The 18717-nt window shown below is 46.8% G+C and overlaps 1 protein-coding gene across 1 annotated transcript in view; it reads right to left on the bottom strand.

Annotated features, from left to right (window-relative positions):
- NCAPD3 (non-SMC condensin II complex subunit D3) overlaps window positions 1–18717 on the bottom strand; it is a 35127-nt gene that overhangs the window by 3390 nt on the left and 13020 nt on the right. Inside the window, exons 16-33 of the mRNA XM_083878176.1 lie at window positions 18004–18224; window positions 16115–16306; window positions 15739–15836; window positions 15524–15639; window positions 14094–14201; window positions 12918–13032; window positions 12719–12826; window positions 9731–9969; window positions 7609–7688; window positions 6250–6387; window positions 5783–5916; window positions 5398–5597; window positions 4857–4967; window positions 4296–4454; window positions 3405–3574; window positions 2934–3073; window positions 2782–2853; window positions 69–143 (exon numbers count right to left, since the gene is read on the bottom strand). Coding sequence (XP_083734302.1) covers window positions 69–143; window positions 2782–2853; window positions 2934–3073; window positions 3405–3574; window positions 4296–4454; window positions 4857–4967; window positions 5398–5597; window positions 5783–5916; window positions 6250–6387; window positions 7609–7688; window positions 9731–9969; window positions 12719–12826; window positions 12918–13032; window positions 14094–14201; window positions 15524–15639; window positions 15739–15836; window positions 16115–16306; window positions 18004–18224 — 2476 coding nt within the window. The remainder of the gene's footprint in view (window positions 1–68; window positions 144–2781; window positions 2854–2933; window positions 3074–3404; window positions 3575–4295; window positions 4455–4856; window positions 4968–5397; window positions 5598–5782; window positions 5917–6249; window positions 6388–7608; window positions 7689–9730; window positions 9970–12718; window positions 12827–12917; window positions 13033–14093; window positions 14202–15523; window positions 15640–15738; window positions 15837–16114; window positions 16307–18003; window positions 18225–18717) is intronic.

Below are 18717 nucleotides of genomic sequence, written 5' to 3'. Positions count from 1 at the left end.
TGGTCATTTGGGGTTGTTTTTGGTTTTTTTTTCCCTCCCCTCAAATAAGGATCACAGAGATGACTTGCCTGGAGCTGAACCGGGCGTGTGCGTCAAGCTGATGTAACTGACCCCAGCACCAAAAGTCAAGTCATTAATGGTCTCTGGAAATTTTAAAAAAAAAAAAAAAAAAAAAAAATCACATATTAGCAGCCTGTGACACAGCCTAAAGGCAAGGCATGCTGCTGTGCAATGCTCAAGTGTCACAGAGTAAGTAAATCCAGTTAATTGCAAACACACACATCTATCTATCTATCTCTTTTTTCCCAGACCCCAGCATCTCCCATCCAGCCTCAAACCCCTCTGCTGAGTCTGCTGGGCCACATCACCTCCAAATTCCAGCCTCACAGCCTCCCTGCCTGGAGGAAATCAGTGTGGGACCTTGGTCCTGTGCCTGGAACAGGGACAGCCACCCCTTCCAGGGCAGCTCTGCCTTCTCTCCCAGCAGCACGTCCCAGCCAGACCAGTTGCTCTTCTTGCTCAAGGCAGAATTTGGGGCCCCTGAAAACTGCCAAAGGCCCTGAAGAGCTGCTCTGTGAGGAGCTGCCTGCAGCCAGACAAGAGGAATCACTTGACAGGGGAGCTAGGTAGAATTTAGCTTGCCTGAATAGGCCCTGGTTGTCAGCTGTCTCTTTCCTGTCATTTATCTCAGAAGAAATGTCACAATATTCAGATTTTACTTAACTCAACGCTCTGTTTTATGCTCATGTTTCCCAGAACCTTTCACAAGGAATTAAGGTAGGAAGTGCTTTATAGGGCAGGAGTTGGAAACTCAGCTAAAAGGACTTCTCTTCACAGCTGAAATGGGTTTGCTCTTTAACTCCTGTCCTGTCCTGGAAGGGAATCACTGAAGCTTAGAGGAGAAATCAAACTTGATCCATCTGCCTTAGCTCTGCCCTGCATCTCTCAGGACTGACCTGTGCCAGGGACTCTGTGCAGTCTGTGCCTGAAGAAGTTACCTTGGTGAGGAGACATTGATGGGGAAGGAAGGGAAAAGAAATGGCAAAGATGATATGGAAAAGAAATAGGGAAAAAATGGGAGAGAAAACGGGGAAGTAGGGTTTGCCATGCAGTATGGGCAGGTGGTATCTCCACAACATGTGTTTCTGTACAATCCCCACTCACCCAGATCCACTGAAGCTGTTCCCAAAGCACCAAGCAGGAGCTGAGGAGCCCCAAAGACAGAAGGGAAGAGAGAACACAGCCAGAACAGCTGAATGAGGCAGAAAGAGGGGACAGCTGCTCCCAACTTCTCAAGTACAAACCTGTTTACAAAGAACTGTGTCTCCAATAGGCTCAGAATGATATACCAGCGGAATAAAATGTTTTATTCTGATTGTCTCTCAGCCTGTGCCACCATACAGATGGCTCAACACACGCTGACTGAAGTGATGATCCTGCTCTGTACAGTTTGTCTCCCTGCTGAAGGACACATGCTGCCTCGAAGCAAAGCAGGAATTCAGTTCTAGTACCACTGCAGATTAACATTTTCCCTCCTTTTTCACCATATGGTGCTTTAAGAGCAACAGCCGTGTGAGCTTCCAGGAGAAGAAGAATACGCAAAGAATCCTGCTCTCTAAAAAACACTTTCTGCACAAAAAAAAAATCCACTTTTTTTTTTGTTTTTTTTGTGTTTGTTGCTCAGGCAAAGAGAAACATTGAGGGAGACAAGTGCAGCCCAGCACACGGGGAAGGGCAGGATGGGATTTTCCAGTGGCTGCACAGCAGTGCCTGCTCAGAGCTGTCAGAGATTGCAGAGTGTGGCTCTCCCATGTGTGAGGGGCACTGGCACAGCTCCCTGGGGCTCCCAGCCCCTTCCCAAAGCAGCCCCCAAATCTAAGGGGAGCTGAGCTGCCACACACTCACAGCTGCAGCTCTCTCACAGTTCTCTGCACCTCACAGCACAGAAGGGATGATCTGAAGGAGTTCAGCAAAGAAATGGAAAGGGAGGGGATTTCCTGCTGGAACTCAGCCCCATTTGGGGTTTTATTTTAACTGCCCCTGGTGCTTGCAGGGCTGTCAGAGACCATCCCAACAGAACTGCCCCTGGAAGGTCCAGCTGCAGTGGGCACAAGCACAGACTCACAGTTTGTGTGTTGGACATTCCTCTCTGCGCATTTCTATTTTCATTTCCACAGCAGGAACCAAACCACATCATTCCTTCTCCAGTCACACTCAGTGACTGTGCTGTTGACAATCCCTCTGAGCAGATCCCTGAGCTCTCCTGCAGCTGGCACAGCCCTGGGCCTGCTCTAGGAGCAGCTTGTAGCTCACCCCAGACCTGTCTGGACAACTCAGAGCAGGAAGGGCCTGACCTTGATGATTTGGGTTGGACTCGATGATCTTGAAAGTCTCTTCCAACCTACACATTCTGTGATTCTGTGTGATCTCCCTGGGCTCTGCAGGTCAGCCTAACACTGCCCAGCTGTGCTCCCAGAGCCAAGGAAATGCTCAGCCTTGCACCTCTGGGCAGGGCAGGCTGGTAAGGAGCCACAACAACCCTCCTCTTCAGCACGTGAGAATCCAGGAAGGAAGAAAGGGCACTGTTACCTCAGCATCCCAAAATAAATTCCCTCTTGTGAGAGATGCTGTGCTTTCCCATGCACGCCCTTGTCTTCAGGAGGGTTATTCTGTACTACAAACACTTCAATCAACAACAACAACAACAACAATAATAGTGATAATAATAATAATAATAATAATAATAATAATAATAATCCATGGCTATCAGTTCCTACTCACGCTCTGGGGTGCTGATTGCCCTCCCCACCACATTTTCTCCACTGGACTGTTGGTTCAGGCTTTGGAAGGACACTGCAAACAACGAGGCAGCAATTAAAGCTTGCAATGCACTCCAGGCTCCTGCTGGATCCGTGCAGAGCAGCAGTTCCCACCTTGCTGGCTGCCAGCTGCGCTGGGGGCCTCGGAGGAGGCTGATAAACTCCTGCCCACGCTCTTGCTGCGCTGCTTGTTCCTGTCCTCCAACGCTTTCCTGGCAGAGTTCAGGATGGCCAGAGTGCTCAGGGATGCTGCCCTAGGGCCACAAACAGCACAGGAGATGGAATTGCCCTCTAAAAACCCCAGTGAGGTGCATTGAGGGGAGATCTGTCCCCTCCCAATCCCTCCTTGTCTTAAACACCAAATAATAAAATTATGCTGCAACACCCCTGAGTTTCAAACCACTCTCAAAAAAATAGATCAGCAAAAAATATATAGAGATTTATAAATCTATAAATAGATATAAATACATCCTAAAAATACATCATAAAAATAAAAATACATCATAAAAATGAAAATAAAAAATGAGAATAAATATGAAAATAAAAATAAAAATAAAATAGCAGGGGTCAAAGAGGAGCCCATACCTGCGACCCACGAGTGGCTGTTTCAGAGCACCAGCAGGAGGGGTGGCAAACCCAGAAGGGGCAGAGGGAGGGATGGACCCAGGTGTGGAGGGCCTCCCACCCACAGCAGGCTGAACATTGTGATTATTTTGGCCACCAGGAGATGCAGCTCTCTCCAGAGCTGGGGATTGCTGTGGGAAACAGGAGAAAAGGTCATGTCTGGCAATGGGTACATGAGTAGAAAACCCTGCAAGGTGCTGGACCTGAGTGTTTAAGAACTGCCCTTTGTTTGATGGATGTAAAAGGTGCTTCGGAGAAACAATTTATTGGCCCAAAATTTTACCAAGAAGGGAACAGGGACACAAATGTCCTAGTTTAGAGAACTATATATAAAGTGCTCCTCTAAAGTCTGCAGAGAAATGAACTTCCAGGTTAGAAGTCATCTCATCTTAAGGTAGGGATCTAAAATAGTTCAGGACAACTGACTCAGGTATGTATTTATTACTTTACACTGAATTTAAGGGGATCTGCATGACTAGGATGGGTCTGAATTTCCACTTTGAGACACCTGAAGTCAGACAAGTGAACTCTTTCCTTTGTTACCAGTTTATCATTCTGGGAACAGAGAGAATACAACATTTAAGCTTGGCCAGTGCCAAATTAGACTTGGTTTTTCCTTTAAATAGAATTCTTTCTCCACTAATCATTTGCTGCTCCTCTTGGCTTTGTTTGCTGATGTTCTAAGCCTCTTAAATGACTCTGAAACCAAAACTGCTGTCAGGAAGTACAAAGAGGTATGAAAACCCTTCACAACCATCCTGCTCCAAGTGACAGGGTCCCCAGGCAGGGCCTGGGCATTGTGAGCACAGAAATGTGAGCACAGGAGACACAAACACAGTTAATGGCACCAACCACCTCCCCGTGGGCTGCTGAGAGCTGCTCTTGGTCTGACTCCTTCTCCCTGGCCAGCTGCTCTTCATATTTCTTCATGTCATACTCCAGCTCTGCTGCCAGCTGCTTGTCCACAGCAAAGAAGTCTTTGATTTCGTTTCGGTAATCTTGCATCATTTCCTGCAGCAACAAGGAATGTTTGGGCCCTCTCAGAGATCTCCCCCGGCTACTGATTCACATCCCCATTCAGATCACAGCTGCTTTGGGAGCAAAAGGAAACACCAGTTGGTGGAGCAGAGGTGTTTTTAACAGACTCGAGAATTTCAGCTCCGATTTGTTCTCCAGAATGTGGAAAAGCTTTTCCAAGCGTTTTGAGCTTTTTTCCTGCCCACGTTCCACACCCAGCCTTATCTCCAATCCCTCCACCTCCCACGTTATTTAAGGCAGTGGCAGTGTCACAACATTGTACCTTGTGAATTCTTTCCCTCCCAGAGAAGGCTCCTGGCTCTGGCAGTGCCCAGCACATCAATTCCAGAGAGGATCAAAACACCACGAGCAGCAGGAAAACATTTCCCCCCTTACCCGCAGGCAGTTCATCAGGTCCTTAAGAGCTGGGATCCTCTTCTGCTCCATCAAGGACTTGAGTGATGTGATTATTGGGATGATGTTTTCAATGAAATTCTTCTTTTGAACCTTTTTGTGAACGAGGCATGAACAATTACAGGAGGCAGTGAAGGAGAAGCCACTCTGTGGGCTCCAGGAAGGCCCAAGTGAGAGGAGTTATCCCTCCACAGCCAGGGAATCACTGTAATTAAGGCTGCTCTTACACCACACACATGCACAGAGGCTTTTAACCTAAGTGGAGCCTGTTCAGATGCATCACTGAGCCACTCAGTTCTCACAGCGAAGGCAAATTGCCCAGAGGTGCAGGAAAATCATTGTTCCGCTCAAATGCTTCACCAAGCAGAGGGGTGGGGAACAAACCCAGCTCAGCACAGCTCCCCTGGCTCCTGGGGAAATGCATTTCTCATCCCTGCAGCTCCACAACAACAAGCATCCCTCACACATTCTGCCTTTATATTTTGCTTTACAAGACACAGAGGTGCCCAGCCCTCCCCCTCACCTGTGAGATGAGCTTTTTCTGTGCCACCTGCATGACAGCATTGGCCATGGCCATCTCATCCTCATCGGGCTGAATGTCCTCCTCAGGTCTGGACCTCATGCTTGAGAGCTTGATTTCTTTGCAGCTGAGCACTGCAAATGTATCTGAGAGCAGCTCGTTGCCTTCCAGGTCCAAAGGAAGGATCTCATCCACAAAGCAAGCTGGAAGACACAGGAAAGAAATAATTTGGTTTTCCAGGAGCAGCAGTGATGGGGGGCCAGGAAGGTAAAACATCAGGAAGATAAAACATGGATTTATTATTCATGCTTTATATTATACAGATATCAGTTTTTATTATACAGATCTCAGTTTTTTCTTTGCCAGATCTTAAAAGGCAGAGCCTTACCCAGGATGTTGTGGCTGATCTTGGTGGTGATGCTGAACCTCTGCTCATCCGTGAAATGGTCCAGCAGGAAGGTGTAGATCCTCATCCTCTTCTCCTTGTTCTCCTTCCCCTTCAGAGAGAAGAGCTGCTTCTCCCTGTGGCAGAGCACGACATTTTACAGAGGCCCAAATCACATTATGCCAGCTCCCAGGAATAATGAGGCCCTTAAATCAGCCAGGGGATATTTGCATGTCACTTTTAAACCCCATAAACCTGTTAGGACAGCACACAGTCCTACAAATTACAGGCAGCAGTGTCACAGGGAAGGAAGGCAGGACACAGCTCAGCAACTGCTTTCCCCAGGCTCTCTTCACTCTGTTGCATGGATAATTATCAAGTAACACAAATGCTGTGCTGTCACTGGGAGCTGCATGGTCAGACAGCCCATAATTTAGCAAAAAAATCAGGCAGGAATGTGCTCCCCTGACCTCTGGCTCTGGGGGAACCTGTTGTACTTCTGGTGCTTCTCGTAGCTGTTGAAGTGGAAGATGCACTCGATGAAGTGCTGGGAGAACATCACGGGGTTCCTCTTCAGCAAGAGATGCACCAGGCAGAACTCTGCAAACCTGGAGAGGAGGAGGAGAAGGAAATTATCACTGGGTGGTTTCCAAAAGCCACTCCTGAAGCTGTGGAGGGCTCTCAAGGCAGGAGGATGGTTCTCCTCTGCCAAGTCTCCCTTGATATCACATTTAATTCCTGCCCAGCTCACTGACTTCCCTCCTTTTCTCACAGGGACAGACATTCCCAGCATCCACATCCTATTTTTTATTTTTATGGCCATTAAAGCAAACTGAGCCAGAAATAAATTTGAACTCAGATCCAGGCAGAGCTTTTTAATTCTTTAAATAACTTGAGCCCCACTGTGGCTGAGAAAAGGTGCTCAGCAACAAGTTAATCATCAAAGGTCCTGCAAAAGCTACAAGGCAACCCCAGGCTTGAAGGAGGTGGTTTTGTCTGGATGCAGCCTCCAAATGCAAAGGAAAAGGCTCCCAGAGAAATGGGAGGAACAAAATGCTGCAATGTCTCCATCTACTGGAAAGACACTTTTAGATATTAAAACCACACTGAAGAGAAAAGGAAAGGTGAGTGATAATTGACATAAAGGTTGACGGTTCTGGAAAAATCCATCTCAGATTGACTGTTCCAGGCAGAAACAAGCAGCAAGGTGTGCAATCCTCCTTTGTATCCCTAATTTCTACATGACCTCCCAACCTGAGAGAAACCTGCCCTGCTCATTTCTCACGTCACAGAACAGCTGGAGACCTTGAAACCTCCAAAAACTTCATAAAGATGCACTTAAAATCAGAGTGCATAATTCCTCTGACACATCGTTTGACAGGTCACTCCTCTGACAATTACAAGATGTGGCAGCAGGCTGCAAAGGCAAGGCATGCAATATTTAAAAAAAAAAAGAGAAACTCCAACAAAATATTTATTTCTAGTCCTAAAACAAACCCAGGACTTGTCAGAAAACCACAAGGAAGATTTCATAAGGGTCTGTCTCAAAAATTCCCTTTTTTTTCTGGATAACTGAATCCTAAATAGAGCAGAGCTGTACGTTTTGGGGACAGCCAAGGACATACTTTGGGGCTTTCAAATGATCTAGAGAGAGGTTCAACAGCTCTTTGCCACCACTGCAGACCCTAAAGGCAGTACAGGGGTCAGTGGGATAATCTGCTTTATCACTGGAATTTCTCTTCACAGTGTGAAGGTGCCAAGACTGAGGCAGGTTGTGAGATAATCTCTGACCTTCAGCTCCTCCATCATTGCAGAGCTGAGATTTTTACCTGGCAATGTCTGGGTTGGGATCCACCAGGACACTGACAAACCGAAAGAAGAGACAGTCCTTCCATTTCACAAACTCCTCCTGTGAAAACCAGCAGAAATCAACAACCTGAGCCAGGAAAACTCGGTGTCAACCTCCAAATTATAGTCAGGAAAATGAACAAGCTGTAAAACCTCAGCCAGAGGCTCATAAAATAAACACCCAAACAACCCCAAGCAGCAGAAATGCCACAGCAGCACATCAAGATTTACCCCAGGTATGAAGAATAAAGCAGAAAAATGAAAAATCTGCTCTCCCACCCCATGGCAGGTTTGCTCTTCAACACTTTTCAGAGCCAAATGCACTCCAAACCTGCCCTCGTGTGAACTTAGGGAGGGTGAACATCTCCAGCCTCTCAACATTCACACCTTCAGAACAATCAGCAGAGACAGCAGGAGGAAAAACAGGCGTTTTTGTGGTGCTTGTTACAGCCCCTGATGGAGGAGTGAAACTGGAGGGAGTTCAAAGGAACCAAGATGAGAAAAGGGGCAACCATTGACTAAAAATAACCTCATTATCCAAGGGAGCTGGGTGTTGTTGATGTGACTGCAGAAAAGGCAGTAACTAAACACAGATTTAAACACCTTTCACTTAGGATTAATTAATTACTGAGCCATCGAGGCTCAGAGCACTTTGCCTTGACTATGAACTGGTTTGGGCTGTGCTCCTTCAATTTGGGGTTTATTGTTTGTTTTACATTATAATTTCCACACGATCCAATAAAGAAATTGATGTTCCTTTAACAATAAAAAAACCAATACCAACGAGGTCAATATTGTGGCCTTACTGCAATTGGAATAAACTCTTATTGTCAAGACAAGAGTGTTGCAGGTTGATTACAAAGCCACTGGGTTGGACAAATGCAGGGATCAGGCTGATGCTTATTTGCAGGCAGAATTTTAACTCTGTTTCCATATAGATCCAAATAAGCAGAAATATGACCATTTTTCAGGGTTGGCCAAAGCTGCCTTCCTCCTCTAAAGCTGCTTGAAGGTATTTAGGAAACTCAGCATAATGGAGCATCATTGAAAACTATTAGATTGGTGGTCTCTGTCCTATAAGGCAGTTGGAAAACTACTATTCCTGCTAGCACCATTGTGTTATGGATACACATTATAAAGATGGCTTTTTGCAAATATTAAAATGAATGTTATATGTATAATGTTGAAAGGCTTTGCTGCATTAATATAGTTTATTCCTGCTATTAATGAAACTTGGAAAGAGTAGCGTGATAAATATATGTATTTCTTGGGCTACAGCATGGTATCAAAATCAAGACTGCTTTTGTTCATTTAACCCAAGAGAATAGAAAAGACAATCAGAAAACCACCTCCACTCCTGGATTATTTTATCCAGATGAAGATGGTGGTGACCAGAGCTCCAGGGAAGGAATTTATTGACCCTCTGTTATCAGGGAGTGTGAGAATAAATGGAGCCACGAGAAAATTTACCTGCAGGATAAAATGGTTGGGGGGGAGTTGGAACTAAGCAGAGGGACATCTAAACTCAAGAGGAACGTTTGAATCACACATGGGGATCTATGAATATGCAACAGGCTGATGCTTTTAAGGAATGAGCCTTTGTTAGTAAGTTTTGGGGTCTCCCTCTGACCTTGGGGCGTCTCTGTCCTGTTCTGGTGTCTCTCTGTGACATTTTGGGGTCAGTTTGAGCTGTCTGTGTTCCCCCTGAATGCCCCCATGTCCCATTTTAGGGTCTCTCTGTGACATTTGGGGTCTCTGTCTGGTGTTGGGGTCAGTTTGAGGTGTCGACATTGCCCCTGAACACCCCCATGTCCTGTTTTGGGGTCTCTGTGTGACATTTGGAGTCTCTGTTCTGTTTTGGGGTCAGTTTGAGCTGTCGGCATTCCCAGCCAAAGGCTCCTGGCCGTAACTGTTCATTAATTTAACTATCAGCTTTATTTCTGCCTCCTAATCACCTTTTCATCAAACTTTCTAAACTCTACCAAGTAACAGAACTCCATTTTTCCCCAACATCCGCAGAACACGTCCCCTCTCTGCTACTCCCACCACCACAGCAGAACAGTTTTCAAGGTCACAGTGACACAACATTTTTGCTGGCCTCACCTGGAGCAGGCTGGTGAGCAGGATGAGGGTCTGCCTGCGGATGAAGGGGTGGGGGTCCCGCAGGCACAGGGAGATGTTGGGCACGTATCTGTCCCCCAGGGAGGTGTAGCGCACGCACAGGTCGCACAGCACCATGGCCGCGTTACTGCGCACGGCCACGGCCAGGGACACCTGCAGCTCCCGCGCCACCGCCGCGATGCAGCGCTTGGCCAGCTCCTCGTGCTGCAGGCACAGCTTCCCTGCAGGGGAAATACCACAGGATTTCAGTTTAGGTGGTTCTCAGACCATAGAGCAGAGCTCCAGCTCCTCGTGCTGCAGGCACAGCTTCCCTGGGAGGAGACACAACACAGGAGTTCAGTTTTTGTGGTTCTCACACCATACAGCAGAGCTTATGTGGAACATGCACTCCTTGGCCAGCTCCTCGTGCTGCAGGCACAGCTTCCCTGCAGGGGAAATACCACAGGAGTTCAGTTTAGGTGGTTCTCAGACCATAGAACAGAGCTCCAGCTCCTCGTGCTGCAGGCACAGCTTCCCTGGGGGGAAACACATCAGGATTTCAGTTTTGATGGTTTTCAGACCCTGTGCTGCATTAGTACATGGCTCTAGGTGGAACATGCACTCCTTGGCCAGCTCCTCATGCTGCAGGCACAGCTTCCCTGTGGGGAGCAAGACCTTAGGATTTCAGCTATGTTTCTCAGATCCTGTGCTAGATTAGTGTATGGCTCCATGTGGAAGATGCACTTCCCTTGGCCAGCTCCTCGTGCTGCAGGCACAGCTTCCCTGCAGGGGAAATACCACAGGATTTCAGTTTTGGTGGTTCTCAGACCATAGAGCAGAGCTCCAGCTCCTCGTGCTGCAGGCACAGCTTCCCTGGGGGAGGAAACACCACAGGATTGAGGTTTTTGGTGGTTCTCAGATCCTATGCTGCATTAATGCATAGATCTATGTGCAAGATGCCCTTCTTGGCCAGCTCCTCATGCTGCAGGCACAGCTTCCCTGGGGGGAGAGACACAACAGGATTTCAGTTTTGGTGGTTCTCAGATCCTGTGCATAACTATGTGGAAGAGGCACTGCTTGGCCAGCTCCTCGTGCTGTAGGCACAGCTTCCCTGGGGGGGAGGAAACACCACAGGATTTCAGCTTTGGTGTTTTTCAAATCCTGTCATGCATTAGTGAGTAGCTCCATAGAAAGTGTAGTTAACTCTCCACATTTTGGTCACACAAAACAATCCCTCTGGGGCTGGAACCAAAGGACAGCCTCAGGCCCCAAAAAGTATAAACAAAAGTGGATTGGGGAGGAGCAAACTGGGGGTAAATGACTTCATTACCTGAAGCTGGAATTGGAGCATTAACCCCTGATATGCAAATAGACCAAACTTATAATTGTGTGACAAACTGGTGCCCATGGTCCATCCTGGCTGCAGCCTCTGGGAGGCTCTGACTGCCCAAGGTGGGGCTGTTAAAGGCCTTAAATAAAAACCCACTGCATTCTCTGACTCTGTCTGGCCTCTATTCCAGGTGGCCACTCCAAGGCATCACCAGAATGGTGGTAAATTCTCCTTCCCAACCAGTCCAGCCCAGCTCGCTGCCTCCAAAACAAGCCAGAGAAGGAATCAGGAAGTAAACAAGGGAATAAACAAGAAAATCATGCTGGAACTTGATGAGCAATCTGCACGATCTCTCAGGGAGATGGTACTTCAAGTTCTTCCAAACTCCCCTTAGACCTACAGAGTGGGTCTCTATGCCAAATTCCCTCCTTCACAGCAAACTATTTCTGTGTACAGGGTATTATTCAAAGCAGCTAAAAAGAACAGCCCCAGCTGTCATAGGCATAGCAGGGAGACACCCACCTCTGAGAGCATCACTGAACCAACCTAAAATAAAATAGCCTGCAATAGTTCCAACATCACTTCTCCCCGTTCCCAAGCTCTGCACAAAAGTATTAAACTTTCCAAAGCAATTAAGGGAAGAATAACTCTGCCTATCTGCAAAAGAAAATTGTTCCTAACCATGGAAGAAATAAACCCCAGAACTTTCACTTGGTGTTCCTCAGAATCCTGGGAATGCAGCTGGCCAGGCTTCTCAGAAAGGAACATTTCACTCATGTTGAGGAGAACAAGTTTTTGAGTGCAGTCATTCTGCTCTAAGATACATCAACAGCACCAAGTTTTCTTCACCTTCTCTGGAACATTCTTACTGAGGATATTCCTCAGAATCCTGGGAATGCAGCTGGCCAGGCTCCTCTGAAAGCAGGATTTCACTCATGTTGAGGAGAACAAGTATTTGAGTACAGTCATTCTGCTCTAAGCTACACCAAAAGCACCAAGTTTTCTTCACCCTCTCTGGAGCATCTTACTGCAAGTGAGATGATCCTTCAGCACCCAATTCTGAGTACCAGGACAGCACAGCTCAGGGGGACAATGCTGATTATTAATCACTATTAATGCATTAACCACCTGGAGAAGCAGAGCTAGGAGGGTTCTGCTGGTTTGCCCAGCTTGTTTCCATGGATATTTGCAATGCTAAAAGCTCCGAGCTGGGCTAATGCCAACAGAGCACTGGGGCTCTCTGTCACAACTGCCAGAGCTTTACATGGAATTACTGAGGTTGGAAAAGACCTCTGGGATCAGTGAGTCCAACCTGTGATGGATCCCTACTTTGTCACCCAGCTCAGAGCTCTGAGTGCCACATCCAGGGGTTCCTTGGACACCTCCAGGGATGGGCACTCCAAACCTCCCTGAGCAGCCCCTTCCAGTGTTTTTAACAGCCCTTTCCATGGAGAAATTCTTCCTCATGTCCAACCTGGACCTCCCCTGGCACAGCTGGAGGAATTTCCTCTTGCCCTGTCCCTTGTCACCTGGTTCCTCCCTCCTCTCAGGAGGTGCCAAGGTCCTCTCTGAATCTCCTTTTCCCCAGGACTCTGGGCAGAGCTTCCCCAGAAAGGCTGAGCTACACCAAGGCCTGTTTTTAGGGCAGGGTGGGCACTTACCCAGAGTGATGAGAGCGTGAGCCCTGACCACGGGAGGCATGGCTGAGCCTCTGAACTGGGACAGCGGCTGGGAACTGGGGATCTCCTCACTCTCTGTGGCAGCAGGAACTGGAAAAGAGCAGGTCAGGGGTGAAAACATGGCCTGGCACACAGGGGTGGCCCTAAATGCAAAGCTGAAGGCAGGAGGAGAGTGGCTCACCTTGGTCCTTGCTGTCAGAAGAGGCCAGGATGGACTGGACCAGGAGGAAGACGTGTTTGTCCACCTTGGCTGGGCACAGCTGGGCAGCCTCGCCCAGCAGGAAGAGGTGCCTCACCTGCAGAGAGAAAGCAGCTCTGCAGTCAAAAGGCAGAGTGGCTGAGCTGCAAATTAAACCAGCAGGAGTTGGTTCTTCTCCAAAATCAACTCAAAATTCCCTCAGAACGTTCAAGGCAGTGGCTGAGCTGATATTAATTGCCCCCCACCCACCTCCAGCTCAGCTCTTAGGAGGCTTTGGAGGGAATTATGCCAGGAGCAAGATAAAAGATATCAGAAGAGGCTCTTTCTCCAGGACCTTTGTCCCAGGCATTTATTCTTCGAGGTTCCAGGGGGGAAAGAGAGAGAACAAGGAAGGGCAAAGCATTATTTAACCCCCTGCTCAGGGAAAAGATAGCTGGACCATAGCTGGGAAGGAAAAGGAAGGAAAAGGAAGGAAAAGGAAGGAAAAGGAAGGAAAAGGAAGGAAAAGGAAGGAAAAGGAAGGAAAAGGAAGGAAAAGGAAGGAAAAGGAAGGAAAAGGAAGGAAAAGGAAGGAAAAGGAAGGAAAAGGAAATGGTAAGGGACTCCAGGGGGTCAGGAGGGAAAAACCATTCCCCCAGAGAATTACAACACTGAGCTGCAAATTAAACCAGCAGGAGTCGGTTCTTCTCCAAAAACAACTCCAAATCCCCTCAGAACGTTCAAGGCAGTGGCTGGAGAACAGAAGGGGAGGCTTTGGAACAGAAATCCTGGGTGGGTGTGTTTAATATCCTCCAACACCTTCCCCCCACATCTAATGAGACTGAAATACCCCTCAAAGCATTCCATGCCTTTCACAAACCTCTCTCCCAAACAGCTCAACTGAGAAGTTTGAGTGGAAAAAGCAAAGGGAAAAAAACCCAACACGTCATATATTAAAAATACATGGGGTGCCACATCCTTAAAGCAACTGCTGGTGTGTGAAACTGCTGTGGGCTCCCAGGCCTTTAAATACAAGAATTCATCACACAAACAGGCCTTGCACATTCCCATTATCCCAGTTCTTGGCATGGATTTGGAGGAACACCAGCTCCAAGCACACCTGCACCCTTTAAACAATCTGGGAAGGGGATAATTTAAAACAATAATCCCCAAACTTACCAAGAGGTCTTCCTGCAGCTGCCCTGCTCCATCCTCCTTCAGGACTATATTGGAGATGTAGCTCTCACAGGTGGATACCAAATCTCCACACACCTGGTTGAGCAGCTCCTGTTCCATAATTAAACAATATTAATTCAACATTTTATTAATTAAACAAAAGGCAGCTGTAATATCTGTCCACACATGAAGCCCCTAATATCAAAGTCTCTATATGCTTTTAATAATCTGGATCCCATTAAAATCAATCTGACAGTGCCTTAGAGCTTTAAAATCCTCCCTGCACATCAAAGGATGTGTGCAAGTGTCAAAACACCTTGGAAAATTTGGCTTTTAATGATCCACAGGCCCGAGTTTACTTCATTATAGAAATCACACAGACTTAAACAAAAAGGATTTAGGCGACTGTTTCATGTGCACCCAACACATTGGAGGTGTCTGGAGGAATTTTTAGATGTTGCTTGAAAAAAGCAGCTCCATTAGCAAAGAAAACATGATGTGAATTCCAAAGAGTGGAGGGGAAACACAGGAAAAGCTGATTATCTACTACACTGTGGGGAATGCAAAACATCATTTCTGGTTTTCCACCAGCTAAAAGTGGTAATTTTAATAACAAAATACAGATATAAATGACAGCTGTTAGATTTGATGACGTAACCAACTCCAGGCACATCTGCATTTCATTTTAAGCCAACATTCTGTGGTGGCTGTACCTACAGGGGAGGATTTTCTGATTGTCAGTATAAAAACCCCAAAAACCATCACCCCATCCTGATCTCTGAGACACAGAGGGGTCAGGTTTACCCATTATTTACTCCACTTGACTGGGATGCTTATTATAAAACAGCTCTCATCTATACTGAAAGAGAAATATAAAACAGATACAAAGAGAAATCATTAGGGACAGAGACCTGCATCAATTTTAGCTTCTTTGCAATTGTGTCCAGGCTGAGATCTTTATTTTACCCACAAAATATGGCCTAACTTCCCACTATGGGAGGAGAAGAGAGCCATGGCATAAAAGAAATGGAAGCAGAAAAAAGTTTATCAGCGAGTTATTAACTCCCAGTTTGATCTCCAGGAAGAGCTGTAGGAAATATGTGTTATAGCACAAATCTGTGGCTTCAAACTGGACCAAGCACAGCAACAGGTTTCCTCTAGGAAATTCCCTTCAGGAATTCTGTAAACTTGGATAGCAAGGCATTTCAGAGGTGTGGGGGGATACATTTGAAGGCAGAAGATTTCTTTCAAGCCGAGGCTCAGCCACAGGATGTTCTCCAGCAGCTCAAAGTGCAGAGCTGAGCAGAGCAGGCTCGAGCTGCTGGAGTCTGAGCCCCTTTTTTAGAACTCATCATCCCACAGCCCTGCAGACAGCAGCAGACACCCCCTGAGTGGGGAACAGGCTATTTTAAAAGGTGTATTTTAAGCCCCACCTGTGCCTCCTCTGGTGCAGCTGCACAGGCCTGGCAGAGCTTCTGCAGAGTCTCCACAGCAGGGCTGATCACCTCCAGGGGACACTGGGACTCCTTCAGCCAGCTCTGGATGTTCTCTGGGGACCAGACCACACGTAAAAACAGCATTTTCTAAACTTTTCAAGGTTTATAGAAACACAAAACCTCTGCAGGTGGCTCAGGGCCACCTCACTCACCTTTCAGCCCTTCACAGCTGCTCTTGGGGAGGTGCTTTGCCACGTGCCCGATGACACACAGGACGTGTCCCACGGTGTCACTGCTGCTGTTCTGCTGCCTGGAAAAGCAACAGAGAGCTCTGAGGCATCCCCAAATCCCAGCTGAGCCATCCTCTCATCTGGGACATGCATTATTAAGGCAGAACCTGTCAAAGGCAATGAGAACTCAGAAGGTTTGAGGAAGGAGTTGTGTTACTGCATGGATCTCAAAGGCTCTGCTGCATTTCCAACTGCAGAATTTCAAGAAAAACTGGGATTTCAGCAGCTAAAAGGCAATTTGTGGAAGGGCACTAAGGGCTCCTTGGCAGAATGGAGCTCAAAGCACACACACACTGACCTGCTGACACTGTCCCAGGATCCAATGATCTTGGAATAATCCAGCTTGGGGGAGGAACCTGCCACCTTGGCAAGCACCATCCAGGCTGCCCTGGAGTGCTCTGTGTCCACATGAGACATGACACTGTTGATGAAAGTGGAGGTGAACTTGTTCTGCTTGGACCACATCAGGAAGGCTTTGCTCAGGTAACGGCTGCGGGGAGGAATAAATAAAGCTGTCAGTAAAATCCAGGAAAATCCAACATTCACTGGGCAACACAACAAAGCTGCTATTGCCTGGCTTTCCCACAATTCACACTGGAAATTCCCACTTTTACACCTATTTTCACCACACACCTGGCAACCCTAAATGGATGTTGTGATGTGGGGCAGTAAGACAGAAGGTCCATGATACTAATGTGTTCTTGTAGGACACAAAAGATCAGAGACTCCAAATATTTCAGAAGGCAAAGAGCACAGAAAAAAGGCTTTTATTGTCTAATTCTTAGTATTTTTTATAAGGTGTTCCCATCCAGACTGAACATGGTTGGGGTGAATAGGAACAACACCTCTCTGATCCCATGGGTTAAACCAGAGAAACAGCAAAACACCACCTGGAGAAAGATTGTTCTGAGAAACGAGAGTTGTTTGCCAGGATTGTTTTGAGAAGAAGCTTTCTTGAGAAGTTTTTCCTTGGGAAAAAGTCAGCAGCTGCCAGCAGGCTGAAATCTCTCAGACCCAGAAATATCAGGCCCAACAACAGGAAATTATAATTTCAGCAGTTTGTAACCAAGACTTTGCAGCAGAGTCATAGAATGGCCTGAATTGGAAAACAGCTTGAAGATCATCTCATTCTACCATGGTAAAGAGAGTTTTCACCAGACTGGGGTGCTCAGAGCCCCACCCAGCCTGGCCTCGAGCACTCCCAGGGATGAAGGGACAGCAGAATCATGTCAGCCATCACAGCCCACTCACTTTCCTGCACGACCCTGATTTGCTACTCCACACTGGCAGAGCTGTGAGATTTCTCAAGCTGCAAGGTCCTGCAGGGTCGGGAGGAAGAAGGTGCCAGGAATGTGCAAACCCTGCTACAAAAATGTCCTGAATTAGAACAGTGACAGCTCCCCACCCTGGCACGGCAGCACCACCAGTGCCTCATCTGCTATTTCTGAGCTATTATGCCCTGTTGACTAATAAACATACAGCTGTCTTTAATCAATGTTGTGTCCTTGTCATGCTGTGTGTCATCTCATTTCTCCCTCTCCTTCCCACGGCAAGGCAGGATAATTCGATTTGTCACAAGACAAGTAACATATTGTACATAAGAATTAATACAAGGTGATGTTCTTGCTTTATATATCCTCTCTCACTTCTGTCAGAGGAACTCCTCCATTTGACTTAAATATTCATGTGCTACCAGAGCATCCAGCACGATGTAACAATGAGCATTTCAGTCCTGGGAGAGAGCACAGGTAACAGGAGCAGCAAGTGAAAACATCTGAACTCTTCTGGTCCATGCTCAACATCCTTGTCCTGGGAGCTGGCAGGGCAACACAAGCACCTCAACGTGGTACCTTCCATCTCCAGAATTATACTGAGGGTTTCAAGCAGGGAATTTAAGCAGCTTTAAAGAAATCCCTGAGAAAAAATTTGGTTTCTTGTCCTTGCTCAGCAGACAGCTCGTGCATTTTAACAGTGAGTGTGTGTGTTAACTGTGGTACCTCACAGTCTGTGGCCACACAGGGAATGAGAACACGAGCTCAGACTCTTATCTTAGTCCTCCAGTCAATAGGTAATTTCCTTCTGTAAAGGAAAAGTTGTGTATTCTAATGGGATTAAAAGTGAAAAAAGAGCCCTCTGGGTTTTATCCCTGAATGTTAACACAGACAGAGAAGGGAAAAACGCACTTACCTCAGCTCCTGGCTCTCTGAAGACAACAGGGAGAGCAGATCCCACGCCAGCTCCTGCCTCCCATCATCACCCCTGGATTTATTGTAATGCTTTATGTGCTGCAGCAAGAGCTGATCAAGGCAATCCAAGGCCTTTTCCTGGACAGAGCTCTCTGCATCCATCACCACGGGCACCACTCCGTTCAGCCAGGCCTTCTGCACCAGGACATTGCTGTGCTGAGACTGAGAAAAACACATTTTCAAACCATTAGGGGATCCCAAACGAATGGGTAAGACCAGAAAAGGCCTCCAGGTTCAGCTACAAACTTTGAAACTTGAATTTTAATCAAGCTCAGCAGTGTGGCAGCAGGTGGGATAGGGAAACTCAGCATCATAAGGTCTTTAATCATCTCTATGATAAATACCTGGTGTTTCTGCTAAAGTACTGCAACACTTTGTTTTGAGACTCTATAAAGAATTATAACAGGTTGGCAATAAGGCTGTACAGCAGATGATTTAGCAGTAAAAAAAAAAAAAAAAAGAGCTTTGCTTAATATAAACCCTGTGCTCCAAGCCTGAGTTACAAACCCTTTGTGAATAAATAGGAAAGAAAGAAAAATATAGCATTGCTATCATCCACACATTACATCTGAAAGTGATTCAGGGTTTTTTTTAACTTGAGAAGGCCAGCAACATAAACATTTTCTTCATGACACATAAATCAACAGCCAGAAAA

The sequence above is a fragment of the Zosterops lateralis genome (genome assembly GCF_965231275.1).
Source record: "Zosterops lateralis genome assembly, chromosome: 25".
Taxonomy (NCBI): Eukaryota; Metazoa; Chordata; class Aves; order Passeriformes; family Zosteropidae; genus Zosterops; species Zosterops lateralis.
The sequence above is the reverse complement of the archived record's forward strand: the minus strand, read 5'-3'. Positions and strand labels throughout refer to the sequence as shown.